This window comes from Marmota monax, unplaced genomic scaffold (genome assembly GCF_021218885.2).
Source record: "Marmota monax isolate L192 unplaced genomic scaffold, Marmota_monax_Labrador192_F-V1.1 WCK01_AAM20220418_F8-fsc00107, whole genome shotgun sequence".
NCBI classification, from domain to species: Eukaryota; Metazoa; Chordata; class Mammalia; order Rodentia; family Sciuridae; genus Marmota; species Marmota monax.
The window spans coordinates 5,601,287-5,621,604 of record NW_026693761.1 but is presented as its reverse complement, the minus strand read 5'-3'; the positions used below and the strand labels follow the sequence as shown (position 1 = coordinate 5,621,604).

Sequence of the window (20,318 nt, the reverse complement as noted above, 5' to 3'; positions counted from 1 at the left end):
TTATTTTAAATAAACTAATTCTCTTTGGTCTGTGAGGTCAAAATATTTCATTTTATCAAATCAGTTTCTTCTTGTAAACAAGACACTTGAACAGCTGTGAGGAGGTATAATTTGAAAACTATATTTGTAAAATACACTTTAAATACAAAGCTTTCCAGTTATGTATGTGGAAGTTTCTTTAAATTATAGATGAAATCACATTATCTCAAAATTTATTGAAAGAGTGCTTTCGTAAAACCAGATTGCTTTGGTGTCTCCATAATAACAAACTCAATTGATTTTGTTTTGGAGACTTATCTAGGACATCAAATACATTTTTATTTCATTTTGAATTCAGGAAAAATGTAGAGACTGAAGGCCCATTTCTTTGCTGACTATGACAGAGAATGTACAGATATAAAGCAGATAAGAAATCAAATCCTTTTCAGGTCCTGAGAGAACATCTAGCCTGGTACCTGTGTTTTGCAGGTGAAAACTACAAACTTAGTCTTTTATGGCTAATTGAGTTTCTACACAAATTTCTTTTTTGCCTATGCTTTCCCTACCTTAAACTCTTTGGTCCCCATAAGGCTTTAATTCCCAGAATGTACAAGCAGGATAATTTAGGATTAAGAGGAAAAGAGAAAACCAGAGCATCTTTTAGTTTTAAGTTAAAAATGTAGGGGATAGGCAAGAATTCTTTGGAAATAGGAGAGAACTGAAAAGGCTTGTTTTACTTGGTTATGCAGAGCAGTTAAAGGAATTTCTACCTAGAAAGCAAGAACCAGATCTTGAAGGGATTTCCATAATTAGAAGCTTGGTTCTATTTTAGAACCCTTAAAAGACAATCTGAGCTTTTAGGCCCATATCAGATTTCCCTATTACTGAGATTTTCTGGTGGAGACAAGGTCAGCTGAGATGGAGATCAGTTATCAGATAATCAGATATCTTTGTAGTCCAGGTAGGAAGTGATGAGACCTGCTCAGAGTCAGCAGGAATAGGGACATCTTATGGGACATCCTCGAGGAGCGCAGGAAAGAAATTTGAACTCAAAAATAGATTCAGAAGTTATCAGCCAGAAAATATCAGTTGAGTGCTTGAGTTTGGATTAGCACACTTAGGGTGGGTACATAGTATCAGAGAACAGAGGAATGGGAATGGAACCATAAGGAACACTGTCATTCAAGGAATATCTGTAAAACAGATTTGGAACAGCCAGAGGAATTTTATGTCAAAGGAGTTGAAAGAGGAGAGCATTGAGGGTAAAGAGAGTTACATACTTATGGGCCTGAGGTAAACAGGTCAAAAAGGCTAGACAAGCTGAGTTGGTCAGGTGTATAGTGGATTTGGTAATGTGAAAGTAACTAGGGAAATTTCTGCTTATGTATAATTTATTTTCAACGTGGTATAGGGATTAAAAGTTAATAGTTAAAAGGAGTTTGTAGAGTCAGCTTAGCTATGAATGAGAGAGACTGGAGACTGTAGGTGGCGGCTCTGGCATCATGGGATAGTTGTTGTTGCTGTTTTTTGTAACAGAGACATTTAAACATGCTTGTGCTAATGGGAAAGTGAGAAAATAGGGTATATAGAAAAAGAGGAAAGGTTCAGAATGAGCTCCGCAACCTGGCAGCATGGACGTGTGGTGGAGGGACTGGTACTGAAATCTCACAAAATGACCCTCTGTAGATATTGTGATATGTGGTCTGTTTTCACTCTCATTCTGTAGGTCTGAAATGATTTCTCACATAATAGTCATTAAAGAAAAAAATTTAAATAAATTTAAAACCATTGTTTATCTCCCCTCTTGAAAAGAGCCTGTCCTGTATATTAAGTATGCATAGATTTTTTTTCTCCTGGCATGAAATGTTTCCATATCAGGCATGCAGAAAAAAAATGGGCTCCTCTCATTTCTGCCATATTGAAAGAAATTCCACATGTATCTTTTTGTACATGAAGTAGAAGTTAAAGCCAAGTTTTGTTATATATAATAAATTAGCTTTTAATGAAAATGCTTTCAGGTGAGGATAATATTTCATAAAAAGAGTCATGGGGAGATCAAGCAAAAGCTGTTCTCCCATGCCTGTGGTGACACTGGCCACCCCAGATCCTTTCAGAACCAGTGAATATTCTGAAGACACTCGGTTCCCTGCTTTCATGCCAGTTTCCTTCATCTGTAAATTTATGGATTTGAATTTCTTGTTTTTTCTCAGCTCATTTTCACTTTAGGATTAAGTTTAATATTTCATATTTCCTTTTAATCTGATAGTCTGTCATTTCATTTTTCTTAACATTTCAGACTTGAGGTAGAGGAGACATGTAGTTCACATTTTACAGATGAAAGCACAAGAAAGAGAATTTTATATCCATTGACAACATGGAATTGTTGGATCATGTTTCTAATATTAGAGATTTCCTTTGCAGAAAATCTCTTAGAGGGGATCATATTAGAAGCTTTTAAAATAGTAACATTATTTATTTTTTAAAAATTGAATTTCAGAGCCAGGCTTGGTGGTACATGACTGTAATCCCAGTGATAGGAGTCAGAGACAGGAGGATCACAAGTTCAAGGCCAGCCTGGACAACTTGGGAAACCCTGGCTGGGAATGTAGCTCCGTGGTAAAGAGGCCCTGGGTTCACACGTCAGCACCACCACCACCACCCCCCCAAAATTAATATACATATAAAAACAAATACATGTACTTTTAAATGTGAATATACTAAAGAAAGAAGTAAGCATAACTGCATAAAGCAAACTGCAATATCACTATTGTCGATAGGACCCTAACATCATGGCCTGCTTACAAACAGATTCAGCTTTTCAGTTGTTCCTTTTGAATTTTGAAATTCCTCCATTTTCTCTAGGATATCGGCTTGGCATATATAAATCACTTGGTGGAGAGAGGAGAATATGACATAGCAGCACGGTAATAAACACATTTTCACAATTTTTACTAATACAAATAGAACAGGTCAATGTTAACAACAGCAATCAGTCATTCTTCTATTTAACAGACATTTTGGTGTTTTTGTTTTAAACATCTTTCTAACAGGAATAATTTTGAATATTAGTGGTTTCAATCACAGAATAGATTAATATCTGTTATTTCTGCAACTTCTGTTGCACTTTCACCAAAAGGAGAATTGTTTCTCACATATTTAATGAGAAAAGTATCAAGATCCATGAAGAATGTGGGATTTTCCCATTTATAAGCTAGCAAGTTAGCCTGCCACAGTTTCATTGTTAACCAGAAGACATGATATGAGACTCCAGAGTCAGAGCTAAAGAACTATCTCTATGGTTTTAGGAACCAAGGTATCATCTTTTAACCTAAGTCCCCAATCCTTAATCCCCATTCCCATAGAACAACATGGAGGGGGCCCAGTGATTCTGCCTATGTAGTAGGTTGTGTTATTTGGGTGGAGTCCTGAGCCTGGGATATCTTTTCTAGGGCAATGACCCAGAAAAAAGACATTGCCTTCATTGTACTGGACAGTAAGCAGAGCTGCCCTCTCTGGAGGGAGATACTGTCTTTGTCTAAGGCTGTTGAAAGATAGCCCAGAACAAAATGCCTCTGCTTACAATTTCAGGAAAATTGTTTCCCAAGGAGAAATTGGCTACTAAATGGAAATGGTCAAACCATAGGATCCCAGGTTGCTGGGGCCTTTGGTGGGCGGAAAGCATGCATGTATATAGTGGTCATGTGATCCTTTTGGAATTTTGCAGTGCCCATCTCTGTGACCATGCAGCATCCTTGGAAGGTAGCCTTTAGTTCCCTGAGATTATTTAAGAAACTATGTTTCTCTAATATGTTAATAAAAACAATAAGTTTCATTCATACATAAATAATCTTCTAGATTACATTCTAAGATGGGACTCTAGTTTTTTAAAGTCTCATTTTGTAGCCTATTATTTAAATCAGTTCAGGAGGAACTGATACTTTTGGATATAGTGAATTTTCTTCAAGGCAAAAAAGGGCCCCAAACCAGCAGTGTTGATCCAGACAAATAGTACACTTAAAACAGGAAAATCATTGGGGAAACCCCTAATGTAATCTTCTGAAAGAGATTTATCTGGATTTATAACTATTTTGTGTAATTTTCATGATTTGTATCAACCTGTATATGCAACCAAGTAACGGTAGTAACTTCATGTTAATTAGCACACGAGAAAGAAATTTGTCAAAACCTTCAAAGAGAGATTTTTCTAAACCACAGGGGGAAATGTCTACTTATTCCATCTATTTATTTATTTATTTATTTGTAATTTGTTTCTCTCTGGAATGTTTTTACTGCAGCAAATGCCAGAAAATCCTTGGGAAAAACGCAGCCCTCTGGGAATACGAAGTTTATAAATTTAAAGAAATTGGACAGCTTAAGGTAAACAAAGATTTATTTTTAACTCTTAGTTTCTGCATGTTAAATGAAAATAAGAATAGTAGTAATCACTTCTTTATTGGGAAGTATTTTATCATTGGGAAAGAAAAATCAAAAAATCAAACTTGGCAATTAGTTTCAAAACATAAAGCATAGTTTGTAATTTTGGGTGTGTGTATACTATGTATATTTACATATATGAGATGGTCTCTCTTTTTTTTAATCTTTTAACCTTTTACCACTACAGTTTTCTCTCTGTGTAGATGAAATTTTCATGTTCTTTTTAAATAATGGCTTTGGAAGCCAGGTATAATTTTATTTGGTGAATTGTAAAACATAAGACCTTTTTCAAATTTACTGAAGAATTAATGTATTTTTCAAATATCTTACCTGTGAAAAGGTGAAATTTGACCATGTAGCTCTAATAAATTATTTTACTGCTTCATTTTTTAATCTTTAAAATTAGTATACAACATTCAAATCAGTAAAGTGTTCTTATGTTTGTTTAAAACATTTTTTAGTTTTTCTGAGCCTGTTGAATGCTCTAATGGAGATATGAATGTGTTTTTTATATGTCCCAATTATGTTGGCTTATCAATCCCATGACTACTTACTCTTGTGCTTGCCCCATAAAGATTACTATAAGTACATGTATGAAGAGACGAATGGTGTGACTCTACTTTGTGTACAACCAGAGATATGAAAAATCATGTTCTATATGTATAATATGAATTGTAATTGCATTCTGCTGTCATATATAACAAATTAGAATTAAAAAAAGAAAAGAAAGCTTAAATTTAAAAAAAAAGGATTATTCTTCTGTAGTTGGACCCTAGCTCCATTTCTTTTCTCTCTCTCTCTCTCTTTTTTTTTTTTTTCCGTGTGTGGGTATGTGTGGTACTGGGGATTGAACCCAGGGCCTTGTGCATATGAGACAAGCAGTCTGCCAACTGAGCTATATCCCCAGCACCCCAGCTCCATTTCTTATTGGGCTTTTCCTAGAAGGTTTCATCCAAAGTTTCATGGGCCTGCTTACCTGATGGCTGTATAACCCAGACAATTCTTTTGAATTGTTATGATGGCTAATTCTCTTTATATATATTGCTAATAATGATAATGCGAATTAAGGTAAATCTACATCCTTCCCAAATTTGGTCATTTTCCTTTGAATGTGTGTTTATAACACACAGTATTTTCATTCTCATTCTTAATGGCTCAAGAGCCACTATCCTAGTGAGAATATTTTCCTCAATTTACCTCTTCATTCCATTTAATCTCTGTTTTTTGTCAGTTTTATCAAATCAACTAATTGGGCCTTTTCACTTCCATTTCAGTGCCATTTCCTTAACTCTTGCCTGACATTACAAAGACCTTATGATAGATCTAGAGGCAGCCCTTGCTAAAGTTATGTTCTAGGGGCAGTCCTGGTTAAAAGATATCTATTTAAAAAATAAATCTGGACTCTCACTTCCCTATTATCTGTTGCTTCCCTCCTGCCCATAGAATAAAATTGAGTTCCTTTCATGACCCCACCTCCCTTCCTCTCCAGTCACACCTACCTTCGGGGACCTAATTCTCCCATCTCTGGGCCCCTGTGTCTTCCTTGAACACAAATGTTTGTGGTTGCATGCCTTTGTTCATTTTGTTCCCTGCCAGATCCGCTTCCCCTTCTGTCTTTGCCTGATAAATTCAGGACCATAAATAACATACAAGATTCTCCCCTGTGGAGTTGGGGGTATGGTTCAGTGGTAGAGTGCCTGGCATGCACAAGACTTTAGGTTAGATCCCCAGCACTTCCATAAATAAATACAGACAGACATAAGATTCTCCACTGTGTCCACAGCCCTTTGTTAATCCCTTTCTAATAATATTTACCACACAGTATCACCAGTATCTGTTTATTTCTCTTCACATCTTCCTTCTTGGACACTAAACTTCTTGGGGATACTGTCCCCAGTACAAAGCATGGTAATGGGTGAGTAGAAGGAAATTGAGAACTATATTGGGAAATATCCGAAGAATGCAAGATGCATTTTTCCTATTTCAAAACATGATTGTGTGTTGTTTGGTGCACTTCAGTTTCAGGAAGGAAAAGATGTATAGGTGACTTATACTTTAGATTATTTAACAAGTCGATTTTATAATCTTATACTTTTGAAAATGTATCATAATTTGTTGTTAGAAAGTAAAGTTCATTTGCATCTTTCCAGAATAATTTTCCAGAGTACTATTATTCCTGAGTCTTAAATTTTTAAAATAAAAAATATATTTTTATATTATCTGCGTAATGGGAATACAATTTTGTCTTGCTACCTTTTAAAGAATTCTTGTTTCCCTTTCCTTCCACAGGCTGTTAGTCCTTATTTGCCAAGAGGAGATCCAGTTCTGAAGCCACTCATATATGAAATGGTCTTACATGAGTTTTTGGAAAGTGATTATGAGGTACGGCATTATGACATAAACAGATTTGTTTGTATTCAATAGAAAATTTTAAGAAGTCTTGAAAGTTTATCTTTATGATCCTGTTGTAATTCTTTCACGTATATCAATTCTTAAATTATTTTAAATTTTTTATCATCAAAGTTATCCCATTAATTCATGTTATGTCTGGGAAACTTTTGGTTGAGACTGAAATAAGCATGACTTAAATCTCAAGCTTGCAAATATTTTCTCCTCAATGTTTTAAGATGTCTGCCAGATCAGTAGTATTGAGAAAATTATAACTAACTTTTTGTTACAAGCTCTATGCATAATTCCTATTCTAGCTTACATTATTTTCAACTTAATGTTTAAATTTTGAATTAAATTGTCACATAATAGTAGTGATCCGTAACAACTTTTGTATGAAAATTTTGTGCTGTCAACAGAGCATTAACAATCATATCCCCCACCCAATGTACTTCTCTGAAATATTGACTTCTCAATTTTCTTTTCTTCCTAAAAAGATATGAGGTAATACAATTTTCTTTGAGGTAATGATGCGCTTCATGACATGTTTCTAGTCTCATAGAGTTTCCAGTCCTATGCTTATAGGTTTGCCTGTTAATTTATAACCTAATAGAATTGTTTTAAATAGGTCTTATTATAATATTGACTAATTAATATTACTGTATAAGCATGTTAAAAGTGGTACAATTTCTGTGGCATTTTATTTAATGAATACTTCTTAACCTTTTACTTACTATGTAGTGGGCACTGAGGTGTTCTATACCTTTGTTCACTCTGTCACAACGGTTCTTCACTGACTGTGTCCTCTAATTAATCATTGTGGTCACTGGGTTGAATTTATCAGTATTTCTTAGGTAGCACATTTATTCCAGGGTGTGTGAAGCCAGTTATGCAGGAAGAAGCCTAACGTGAAATGTAGTAAGTGTTTATGTCAGTTTACAGTGGGGCCATCTTGCTTTCATCACACAATATGACTTGTCCTTTTTCTTTGATAGAAGTTGGCAGTACTTCGAGGCTATTGCATGGCTAGGGAAAGGAGGAAATGGAGCCAAACTTTCTTCTTCCTTTGAACAATATTATTTCTGGTCTCAAGGCTACTGACTGCTGCCATTATTAAGGTGGAATTCTTTACAGACTCTTTTATCTTAAATATCGCACAGTCTTATGAAAAGAGAAGCTTAATCCATAGTGTCATTTTGATTCAGGAACATTTTGTGTTCTGATTGAATTCCCTCCCTAAAATCTCTAAAGTCAAATTACTTTACGTGCTAATATGAAGGTTGCAATTTGGAGGGAAAATGTGTGGTCTGTTGCTCTGCTCTCTTGCCATCCTTACTAGGGGGGTTACTTTAGTCAAAACTGGATGAAACTTTAGTGGAAGCGATATTCCTGATTCTTCTGTGGTTTTTCTCCTTACCAAATCCTGGCGCTTTATAGAAATACCTTGTACCAGTCTGTTTTTACTTCTAAATAACTTTCTTCTAATGGAGATTGAACCCAGTGCTCTCTAACACAGAACTACATCCCCAACCCCTTTTTTTGTAGACAGAGTCTCAGTATGTTGCTGCAGCTTACCTCGAACTTAGGATCCTCCTGCCTTAGTCTCCGTTGGCACTGGGATTATAGATGTGTACCACCATACCTGGCTCTAAATAACATTTAAATAAATTTAAAGTAGTTCATTAAAGCATTAATAGTGTTATCATGTAATATTTAATATCATTTTTTTCTAGTAATATGGATATTTTTACTTCTCTTTTCTGTCTTTTGAGTATGTCTAATCCACCCCTTCCCAAGTTGTCAAAGATCAATAAGTAAACTCAACTTACTTAGGGTTATAAAACATGAACTTTAACATTGGGAGGCAGGTACTATATAGGCTACTGGCCAAGATCAGCTGTCAGGAAGAACAGAATTAAATCAGGATATCTGGGGTTTCTCTCAGAACCACAAATTTTGAGATCCAGATATAACCAGAATAAGGGCTAGGGGATAAGACTTTAATCAAAATTCTAATTCCCAGCATAAACGTGGGTCAGAAGCCAGACTGGAAGGAGGTCAGACATGGTAACTTTTAAAGTTATTATGCCAGATGATTTTATTTGTGGAAGCAGCTTTGTCCTCCACAGAGCCGCCATGTATAGTTGTACTTGCTGTGCAGTGCACAACAGTGTGCCCAGACCTAAATAAAGTGCATAGAAGGTGTTGGGGAAAGTAGTTGACTTTGATACTGTTAGATGTTAACAATTTCATCCATGTGTTATAGCTGTCCAAAATGAGTATAGAACAAGTCAAAGCTAAACCTTGCTTGTGCAACGGTACTTTATGTAAAGAACAGGGTGCCTTACCTAGTTGTACATTCATAAAAATAGGAACAGAAATGGATAGCACAACCTACTTCCCAAGAATAATAAATGGAGATTATGGTAGTTATATTCTCCATATTTTCTTTTGTACCCTGAAACCCATAGTTAGGATATTGATGAAAAGTTTATGACTGAAGTTTTATTTTTATTTGTTCTTTTTAGTTCTATATCACAGTAGAATGTATTCTGACAGATCATACATACTGGAGTATAACTTCCCATTTTTGTGGTTGTACATGATGTGGAGTTACACTGGTCATGTATTCATACAAGAACCTAGGAAAATTATGTCCAATTTCCTATTCCCTCCTCCCCTTCCGTCTAATCCATTCAACTTCTATTCTCACCCACCCACCCATTCCCCAGTTATTGTGAATTAGCATCCACATATCAGAGACAACATTTTGCCTTTGGATTTGGGTGATTGGCTTATTACACCTAGCATAATAGTCTCCAGTTCCATCCATTTAGAAAATGTAACACATTTTCTTTATCTGTTCATCTCTTGAAGGGCACCTAAGTTGGTTCCATAGCTTAGCTATTGTGAATTGAGCTGCTGTAAACATTGATATGTCTGTGTCACTGTAGTATGCTGATTTTAAATCCTCTAGGTAATATGCCGAGGAGTGGGATAACTTTGTCAAATGGTGGTTTGACTCAAGTTTTAATCATAAAATCACTATCTGTTGCATAAATACTTGTTAAGTATTGTTGAAACTGGATTGTAATCCTGTTTTTGCGTTTGAAAACCAAACTATTTCCCTGTGTTCTCACCCCACAATCCACACAGAGGCTTCTGTGACTTCAAGAGATGTAGGGACTTCTCCCCACCAGCAAGCAGTTCTACAGTGGCACTAGCTGTTGTCCTCTAATCCAGTTTCATTCTGACACTGTCCACTTAGACACAATGTCTGATACCACAGGTTAAGAGCTCAGTTCCCAAGATTCCCTCTCCTACTCGCCTGATTTGCCAGTTGCACGCCTCAAGTCATTTTAACTATGCTTCTGACCAACTGGTTATAAACCAGGGCATCCATAAACCCCCTCCTCAGGTTTAAGTGATTTGTCCTAGCTGTTCACAAAACTCTGGCCAGCCTGTTTACCCTTCATTGTAAAGGATGTTAACAAGGATACAGATGAAGAGATGCACAGGGTGAGGTGTGTGGGAGGGGACATAGACCTTCTGTGCCTTCTCCATGCACACCACACTCAAGGAATTTTTACAGTGTTTGGCTATCTGGAAGCTCTTCAAACCCTGCCCTTTTGTATTTTAGAGAGACGCCATTGCATAGGCATGATTGCTAATGGACTGAGTGCAGAAATGCAGTGAGGCCTGCAGGGTCAAATTGTTCAACATTTCTTCATGGAGGGTGTGGAGCAGAACCACTCTGGAAGGAGAAGGGTCTTAAAAAACCTACTAAGTTTCCATGGCCTGCTTTGGGGAGTAGATTATGAGCCAAGAACCATGGACCAAAACCAAACTGTGTATATCACAGTGTTACACTTGTTTAAAGAGTGTTGTTCTTTTTCTGCTGTTCCTCTTTGGTTAGGGTTTTGCCACACTGATCCGAGAATGGCCTGGAGATCTGTACAACAATTCAGTAATAGTTCAAGCAGTTCGAGACCACCTGAAGAAAGATAGTCAGAACAAGACTTTACTCAAAACCCTGGCTGAATTGTGAGTTTTTTGTTTTGTATTACCTTTTCAAATCACTCTACATTAAAATGTTTTTCATATTTTAGACTTCTGCAAACTCTGAGTGGAGAGGATGCTTTCTAATGTCATTTTCCCACATTCACTCTTAATAAAAATAAAACCTTGCATAAATGTCAAATGAACAAGTAGAAGGTAAGGTCAGTATGTAAAACTGTTCAGTTATACTATGATCTGTTTCCCAAAGGAGAGGGTACTCTGGGGCAATGGGTAGGAGGTAGGAAGGCTGTCAGGTGTTAGACCTCTCAAGTAAAACAGTTTTCCATTGAGCCAGGCTCTGGATTCTGTTATTCCTAGATTTTCCAGTCAGTCTCTCAAACATCAGACTCCAAATATATAAAATCACAGGTTCCCTTTAGGAACTAACAGCAAAATAAGAGCAGTGCAAGACACCAAATCAAGGCTCAGCAAATGGGAGCTTCATTAACCTTTTTCATATTTATTGGGCACTTTGATCGGGCTTTGTGCCAGATGCCTCTGATACAAAGATAAGATATACCTTCATGGAGCCTCAGTCTATGGAAACATGTAGAATTGTGCAGGTCTGTCTAGAGGACAGTTCCTGTGGGTTTCAGACTCTCTTCAAAACCCTACCACCTCAGACCTCTACTCTCCCATCTTTGTCCAGGACCAGGAAAAGACTGTGTTAAACGTTTTCACAAAAGAAGTTATGTTTGTGGCATTCTGACTTGGAACACTAATCATTTTCTCTTGGAAATATTGTTCCAGATGCCCCTTGGACTCTGTAGCAATGTTAATAAGGAACTGAAGTCTAATTTTTGTTCAGTTGGCTTTCAGGAGCTGGTTGAGGGACTTAATCAATATGAAAAAAAAAAAAAAAACTGTTTCAATGGAAAAACATTTCAATTTTATATAACCCCTTATAGATAAGGTTTTGGAATATAACCAATTTGTCAGCTGAATACTGCTTGTAAGAATTTTATCTGATTTTTCTGTTTCTGAAATGAATATGTCCTTCATTCTGGATCATAGCTTCATTGTCTGGTATATGGATTTCTGTAAAACGATTTCTGTAAAACTTTTTGAGGCTGAACCCCCAATGAAAATTTTTTATTCATGAATGTTATAAATTTTCTGAAATTCTAGTAAGGTAAAAGCAGGGTTCTGAGGAAAAAGCACTTACTGATCATGAATTGTTAAATCCCAAGGAATATTTTTGAAAATTAAGTTATCTTTCCTATCTGAACAAATGTTTTTTTTAATATTATAAAAAACATAATTTCTGTGCAAGTGTATTTTTATTATAACTGCTGATGAACATTAATGTAAAAAATTTTTCTTACCAGGTATACCTATGACAAAAACTATGGCAATGCTCTGGAAATATACTTAACATTAAGACATAAAGACGTTTTCCAACTGATACACAAGCATAATCTTTTCAGTTCAATCAAGGATAAAATAGTTTTATTAATGGATTTTGATTCAGAGGTAATGTATTTTTTATTTGTACTGATATTTTCCCTTTTCCAACTGTATAATCATTAGACATCTGTCTAAATGCTCAGTAGCTTGGCCATGTACTTATTATGCTTGAATATTCTGACCCTTTTCATTGGATGTTGTTATTTTAGTAATTAACATTCAGGAATACTTTCTTTGGTGTGGTGATTCTGTAAAAGCAATTGTAATTTGGTGTAGAACTCAAAAGGGGGTGTGTGTGTGTAAAGTAACTTTTTTAGTTAAAAAAATGATATAATTCATAGAAACAAACTACGCATATACTTTGGCTCATTTAACCCTCTTAATCTATGTCCGAGAATTAAAATTTAAGTGAACTTCTGTTTAGATCCACTTATTGCTGTTTTATTCATTGATATTCACAGATCCAGCATGTGCAGTTTCTACTGATTTTGGTGATATTCAGGTTCAGGACATGTGGAATGTGTTATTTACTGTAGCTCACGTTTGAAGAGTGGTTTGCTTGACTAATGACAGGACCGGCCTCCATGGCTCACATTCAGTTTATAACATGATGAAATCCTCCTCTATGTAAAAAAGAATCTAATTACAAATACTTATGAGAAAAATAATGAGGTTCATGAAACATAATGATCTCATTCAGAAAATTGAAATTTTAGATAAATGAAAAAGTAGGATTCTAAAAGCTCTTAAATTTTAATGCATTATATTATAATGCATTTAATTGTATTTTTCTGTATTTAGGGGTATTATATGCTATATTAATCTCCATCAACTTAATCTTTTTTAGATAAGAGGTAAGATCTACATATACCTCTTTTTCTCAAAGATACTTTAGTCTATTTTTTATACTGATTCAAGTCTATTAAGGCTATAGATCTTATAGAATGAAGTTCAGGTAGAGGTGCTCTATTTCTCTGGCAAAGGATGATTAAGAGGATGGCATGCATATATAAAAATTAATTACATTTTCCCCGTATCCAGTCTTCCCTCATGCCCACCCGTCATCCCAGGTGTCTTGAGTCTAATTTTGTATGTAGAGCTGTGGGAAAAGATGAAAGGGCTGAGAGTAATTGCTATTCAAGAGTTTTGGCCAAAATTAAGAATCCCAAGTTTTCTAGTTAGAAGAGACCTTAGGAATAATCTATTCTAACACCCTCATATTTTAGAGAACAAAAATAAACTTTGGATGGCTAGGTGGTAGCCGATTCAAGAACAGGACCTGGGTATTCTTCATGACACTCAGTCTGATGAGCTTTCTTCTCACTCTCTTATCATAAACTCATTTATGTTTCATGAATTTTAAAGGTGGCTAAAGTAAATTCCAAAAGTCTGTAAGCTTCATACACTGTGAAACTTTTGGTGTCTTATTCTTTATCCAACTCTTACCTTCTTCTCTGTACAAGACTGATTCTATATCTCTGTGAAATCTCATAGGGAGGCATTGGCAATTTTCAGATACTAAGAAAAGCTCATTTTTGTGGTTTTGGTAATGAGATGCTCTCCATCACTCCCCAGAATCACATGAAAGTTTGTGAGGATAATTGAGACATCATTGGGGGCTAGAATATGTCAGGATAGTTTGTGCTTGGTAAGTTACAGCAAGACACCATCTTATTAGTGTGCAAAATACATAGGCCTCAGACTGAGACACATTTGAAAATGCATTCCTCTATGGTTATTATTTTGCATAAGAGCCATTGTAAAACTTAAACATAGAAAATAAGCCCTTCACCTTTGCTGTAGCAGTGTGTACACTATGTTGTGTTTAGTGTTCTTATGTGGCAGATTTCAGTAACTGTGCCTAATTTTTGTATTTTAGAAAGCTGTTGACATGCTTTTGGACAATGAAGATAAAATTTCAGTGAGTAGCTTTTTATATGTGTAAGTCCATTTGTTAATAACACAATAACAAAAGACTGGGTAAATTACAAAGAAGTTTATTTGGGCTTGTGGTTCTGGTCCAAGGTCGAGAGACTGTGTTTAATGAATGCCTTCTCATAGGCAGAGTCCTGAGCTGGCACAGGGCATCACATGGCAAGAGACAGGGAACACGTGGGAGAGGCCAGCAGTGCACTTGTGGGAGAATGAAGTCAAATGCACCAGAAGCAGCAAGACCACTGGGAGGGGCCGCACTTGCTCTTTAATAACAGCCAGAGAGGCAGCCTTATCCCTTCACTGGGGCAGTCATGCCCATGCACCTCGCGCTAGTCCCCACGACTTTTCCAGACTGTTACATTGGGGAATCAATCCTCAGCATGAGTTCTGGCCAGAAAACAAACCACAGTCACCCCATCGCAGCGGATTACTAGATAAGTGTCTAGAACTACTTTAACTAGAAGGACAAGAGGTGTTTATCAGATAATTTTGCAGCTGTGTTTGTGTCCTCATAACTCTGTTTAAAATTTTCTATTTTTTTCCTTAGATTAAAAAGGTAGTGGAAGAATTAGAAGACAGACCGGAGTTACAGCATGTGGTGAGCTTTGAAGTCTTCTTTTCCCCTTTTGTTTAAATAGTGGGATGGAACACCTTTCAGTGTCAGGGACCTCTTTGTGGAGATTAATTCCTAAACTGGAGGTTTGACTACAGACAATACGCTGAAATTATGAAAATGTGGTGTGATATGTTTTGAATCCAGGGCTAGGGTTAATGCAGAACAGGCCCTTGAACTTTGACTTACAATTGAATTGAGATTTAAAAGTTGTATTCATTTCTGTGTTGTCCACTGTGCCTAGGAGTAAGCTCCTTCTCTCTTTAATTGCCTTTAAATGTAACTATAGCAAAGTACAGCAAAAGCAGAAGGTGCAGTGTAGAGACCAAGTTCTTCGCCAAAGAAATAGCATACAACCATTCTAACCACAGGGTGATCAGAGCAGGGCTTCATTTTTTGGCCCCTCACCCTGGCAGTAGCTAATCTCATCTCTTTTTAGTAGCCTTGGTATTTGTAGTATTCGACCTGTTGGTCTTGATTTCTTTGGGGGCTACTTTTATTCCATGCTTTGCATTATTAAGGGAGTATATATTTTCTGTGTCCTTTAAAAAATTATAAAACCTTTCAGTAGGACCACGGGCATCAAATATAGTATCTTTGCCCATCTTCTTGTACCCCAGGAAGAGGCCTAGGGAGCAATATCTTTCTTTCAAGCTAGTTTTATACATTGAAGCTCTTGAAAACTGAATAGAAAATGTAAGGTATGTTTTTTTGCTTTTGTTTTTTTGGCTCAGGAGTTGTGCTGATGTTATTGCTATATTGTTCACAATCGGAAATCTCAAGATTATCTGCTTACCCAAGGAAGGCTCCACTCTTCTGGCCACCTTGGGAATTTGTTTATAAAGCATTCTGGCTTTCTTAAGCCATGAGACAGGGTTGTAGGTGGTGGCTCTGTGACAGTAATCAGTGAAATGGTGGAAGAATCCACATTAACATGGTTCATCTTCCTTGCCAGATGATACAGTGTCTATAAATTTGGCTTAGCACATGGGGCAGAGCCTCCCAGTCTTGTTTGAGCTTCTGGGAAACAACACCAGCTATCCCAGCCCACATACACTGACCCTACTGTCAGTGCCTGGTGGTTTTCCTCATCACACCTCAGGCCAGCAGATGAGTTGAATCTGGTGCTACTCTTTTCTGCCCTTCTTGCCTTACTTAGGGAGATGTGAACAGTTAGCCCAAGGAGTGGGTTCTTTAGTGCATACATATGTCATGGTTACATGCAACAGCTAATATCAAACATCAGCTCACCCATTTAGAGTCACAGCTTTATAGGCAGACTGATGATCTGTGTCAATTTTGAACCAACTCACCTGTTTACAATCACTGTAGGTGTGAATGCCCTTTGTGTGATTGGTTTGATCAAGTCTTCTACCTCTAGTGGGTTGTGGGCTTTTTATTTACACTTAACTAAGTACTGAACATTGATTTCTGAGTACTGTATTGATAGACAATCCTGCATGTAAGAAGAAAGTGAATTATTCACTTCCTTTGAAGTTCACTAGCTTTTTCAAACAATTAGGGTAAGCAATCAGTTTTAAAATATGGTTCCGAACCTCTTTACTCCTCTTGATTTTTACTTTTGTTTTTTGATGTTCCCAATAGAGGCAGCTTTTCATTACAACCACACATCTTACTAAGATTCGAAAAGGAAAACAGGGAATGAATGAGAGTTAATTTTGCTCCTACTACTGGGGTTTTAAAGAACATGTTCTTTTTTCTATGATAAAAAAAGAGTTTTTATTTTCTAGAAAGAACACTAATCAAACATTTTATATCTGAGGTAAAGCAGAGAATGACAGGTGATATTAACAGATACTATTATTAACAATTCTATAGTGTTTAGCATATACCAGGCATAGTTTTGAGTGACTTACAAATGGTAACTCATTTATCCTCACAGCAACCCAGTAAGCTCTTTTGTGGGTAAAGAAACTGAGTCTCAGAGAGGATAGTGACTTGTTTAAGGTCACAAGGTTATGGCAGAGCCAATTCACTCAGAAACCTTCTAGAAGTATCAGAATCACCTTGCTCACTAGGAGGCATTCTCCTTCCCACTTCTACATCATCTGGGTTACTTTCCTAAACACTGCTTCTCTCCCACCTCTTTATGGGATCTGTTTATAACCAAAAGTAGCAATGTTGACTGTTATTGTGTTTTTCTTATTTTAATATTCATAGTTTATTTTTGTTCCTTGTAGTATTTGCATAAACTCTTCAAGAGAGACCATCATAAAGGGCAGCGCTACCATGAGAAACAGATCAGTCTTTATGCTGAATATGATCGACCAAACTTACTACCTTTTCTCCGAGATAGTACCCATTGCCCACTTGAAAAGGTAAGGTACAGACTACCTGACTTGTACAGTTCAGAAGGAATTGTCATTGTTGCTAAGCCATTTGTCATTCTTCCCATCTCTGTATATCCCTATTCAAGGGAAAGACTATTGCTACCAAACCTTAGGTTTTGCCAGACTGCTCTGATGAGAACAGGAGGTCCTTCTGAATTTGATTTTGGTGAGGAGCTAAAGCATTTCTGTGACAGGCTTAATTGACATAAAGATTTAATGTACATTCCAGGACTCAGTCAACCATCAAACTAAATTGAAATTAAGAGTCTGAGTCGGTGTCCCAAGAGTAGTAGGGTGGCACCTTGGAGTCAGAGCTGGGGCATCAGAGCTGCTTCTGTCCAAAGTCAAAAGTAGTTGCTCCAGTGAGGAATCCAGTTTAATAAGCCAAAATTGATAGCTTAGATCCTAGACCACGTTTGCTTTAAACATCCACCTCTGTTCCTATATTTCACTAACACTGCTATGTTCCATTATTACCTCTTTTTTTTTATCTCTTTCCCATTCACCTATAAATTCTTATAAGGCAAGGAGTATGTCTTATTACTTTTAGAAAAGAACAAAGTCAATAATCTACATTTGTAAAAGTCTCTGAAGGGCTTCAGTGTTACGGGTCATTGGGATGTCTTCATTAGAGAGAACTTGTCAGTATCTATTGTGGGAAACCTGTGTATTTTACATTACTCTTGTCCAGGTACCCAAAACTATCTTAAAGGAAATAGTCATGATTTATTAATAAAGGATATCATTCTTTTTTCTTAAAAATAAGAATTCTATATATACTTAATCACCTCATATACTATTTTCAAATATGTTTACTTATAACATGAAGAAGTTACTGTATGTACTAGAGTAGGTTCCCCAATTAAACGGGTCGGGTCGTAAGCATGCTAGTAGTGAATGAAGACATGTAATATAGGTTTACCTATTTTGTCTAAAGAGAGACTCATAGAAAGTATGGTCTCTCTCCTGAATATAAAATTAAAAACTGAATCCTGACACTTCCCACCAAAAAATCAATTTCTTGCTCATTTTAGGTTGTTTCCTTTTGTTGAGAGGGCAGCTGATATCAAATTGGCAACTGATTGAAGTCTTTAAGAATCCAGGTCAACTTTATTTTGAATTGATTGAAGTCCTTAATCAGTAGTATTTAGCCAGAATTTTGTAGATACCCTGATAGCACATCAAAAGCCCTTTGGGGGCCTAGTGTTCCAACGCGAGAGTTTGCGGATTTAAAATTACCACATCTTTTAAATACAAAAATTTATCAAAAGTTTTGTATGGAATTGTTTGTTCTGAAGGACAGATAGTTTGTTTAGAACATCTGCATCAGTTTAAGAAGAAAACAATAAAAAAACTTTATATTTCTGTCATGCTTCATAGTATGTGCTGTGCTTTCAGGTGCTTTGTTACATTTAATCTCTACAGACGTGCTGCTAGATGGATAGAATTGCTTTATACATAACTTGCTGAGTCTTGAGCTAAAAAGTCAAGGGCCAAGACTTGGAACATGGATTTTTAAACTTTAGGCTCTCTGTCCTTCTACTATGATGAGGAATCATCTTTCATGTTTAAAATGTTAATTAAAATTACAGCTTAGGTATTCCTTAATGTTGTAGGCATCATGAAAAATACAGTCCTTTAAACTTCCAGCCTATCCTTTTTTTCTGTATTAGTACATTGATTATTAGGCACTAGTCCTGATTTTGCAAATCTGATTTGATTATAGTTAAAAGCAGAGCATCAGCTTTATAGAGTTGGCAGATTTATACCTGAAATTATGCTCTCTCTCATATCTAATAGCACTCACAAGGTGGCAGTATTTGTGAATTTGGAGAAATAAGCTGGGAGACAAAGTTCATAGATTTTTACTAAAAAGGATTTAAAGAGTGAATAAAAGATGACAGGGTCAAGGTTAGGTAATTATTTAATTTACAGTTGATAAATTTCTATTATTACTCTCAAATTTCTAATTTCCTTACCTTTACTAATCAGAAAAAGGAGAGTTAAAAATTACTTTTGCATCATTTTTTCTCAATTTGTCAGTTTTCTACCTTTTCACTTTTATTTTACTACCACTTTCCCTTTACATCTATATATCCATGTTTCACTACATAGTCATCACAGATTTTTATGCCAAAATCTTTTGCAAAATAGTGGGATGTGACCATTATGTAGAAGCTTAAAAAAAGTGCTGGTATTGCTTAAAAATCTGTCTTTGGTACAAGATGAGTATACACAGAATACTCATGAATGTAATGATCATGTAGTGAATGAAATACAGTGCCTTTGTGTATTCCTGTCTCCCACTTTAGAAATCTTAAGATTCCCTACTCTTTCCTCTAGAGGGAGCACTATGGTCCAGAAACATTTAGGAATCAAAGATGCTCTTAGGCTATATTTGTATTAATAGAAAAATAGTGTATACTAGAAATACCTTTTTTAATACTTAAAATTTCTAGAGTTTTTCAGATTCTCTTATCATTTATGAAGAGGAGAATTTAAACACTTTTCTAGTAACATTATTTATGAAATTCACATTTCAGATTATCTTTGAATTTGGTGATACACATCTTGAATTCCTTTCCATTGGTAATTTCGGCTTGCCTTCAAACATTTCTTTCCACATGAATTTTCATTTTTGATAATATATAATAAATGAATTTTGGCATCACTTTCGCTTGAAATGTTCAGTAGAGATGGAAAAGTTCTGTAATCTACTCTGTCCAACTTGGCACTAGCCACACATCAGTATTAAGTATTTAAAACATGACAGGTACACAAGGACCCAAATTTTAATTTAAATCAATTTAGATTTAAATAACCACATAGAACAAGTGGCTGTTTTTTTGGGCAACTTGGCCAAGCCTTGAAGCTGCAAACTCTGATTTGAGACAAGTACATTCTCCTAGTTGAGGAGGCTAGGAGATGTTTTCTCTAAGTCCAGGTGGTCATACACCCATGTGAGAAAGTAAGAAAATTCTTCCATTAGTGTGGAAGGAATGGGAGGAGGATACTAGAGGACAACTAGTGCTCTCTGCCACCTAATTTGAAAGGAATCTTGTGAGTCATTGAATTGTATGCTTTCTTCTCATTGTGACCTTCAGTTATTCTCACTTCTTATTTAAGTGGTGTGTGTACCTTAAAATACCATC

General features: G+C 36.1%; 1 protein-coding gene across 2 annotated transcripts in view; it reads left to right on the top strand.

Moving 5' to 3' along the window:
* The window catches only part of Vps41 (VPS41 subunit of HOPS complex), a 167,315-nt gene that overhangs the window by 129,979 nt on the left and 17,018 nt on the right, over nucleotides 1-20,318 (top strand). For both annotated transcript variants that reach the window (XM_046460605.2, XM_058584458.1), the window contains 8 exons: nucleotides 2,842-2,903; nucleotides 4,275-4,356; nucleotides 6,703-6,795; nucleotides 10,718-10,845; nucleotides 12,189-12,333; nucleotides 14,147-14,188; nucleotides 14,750-14,800; nucleotides 17,017-17,154. In XM_046460605.2, coding sequence (XP_046316561.1) covers nucleotides 2,842-2,903; nucleotides 4,275-4,356; nucleotides 6,703-6,795; nucleotides 10,718-10,845; nucleotides 12,189-12,333; nucleotides 14,147-14,188; nucleotides 14,750-14,800; nucleotides 17,017-17,154 — 741 coding nt within the window. The remainder of the gene's footprint in view (nucleotides 1-2,841; nucleotides 2,904-4,274; nucleotides 4,357-6,702; nucleotides 6,796-10,717; nucleotides 10,846-12,188; nucleotides 12,334-14,146; nucleotides 14,189-14,749; nucleotides 14,801-17,016; nucleotides 17,155-20,318) is intronic.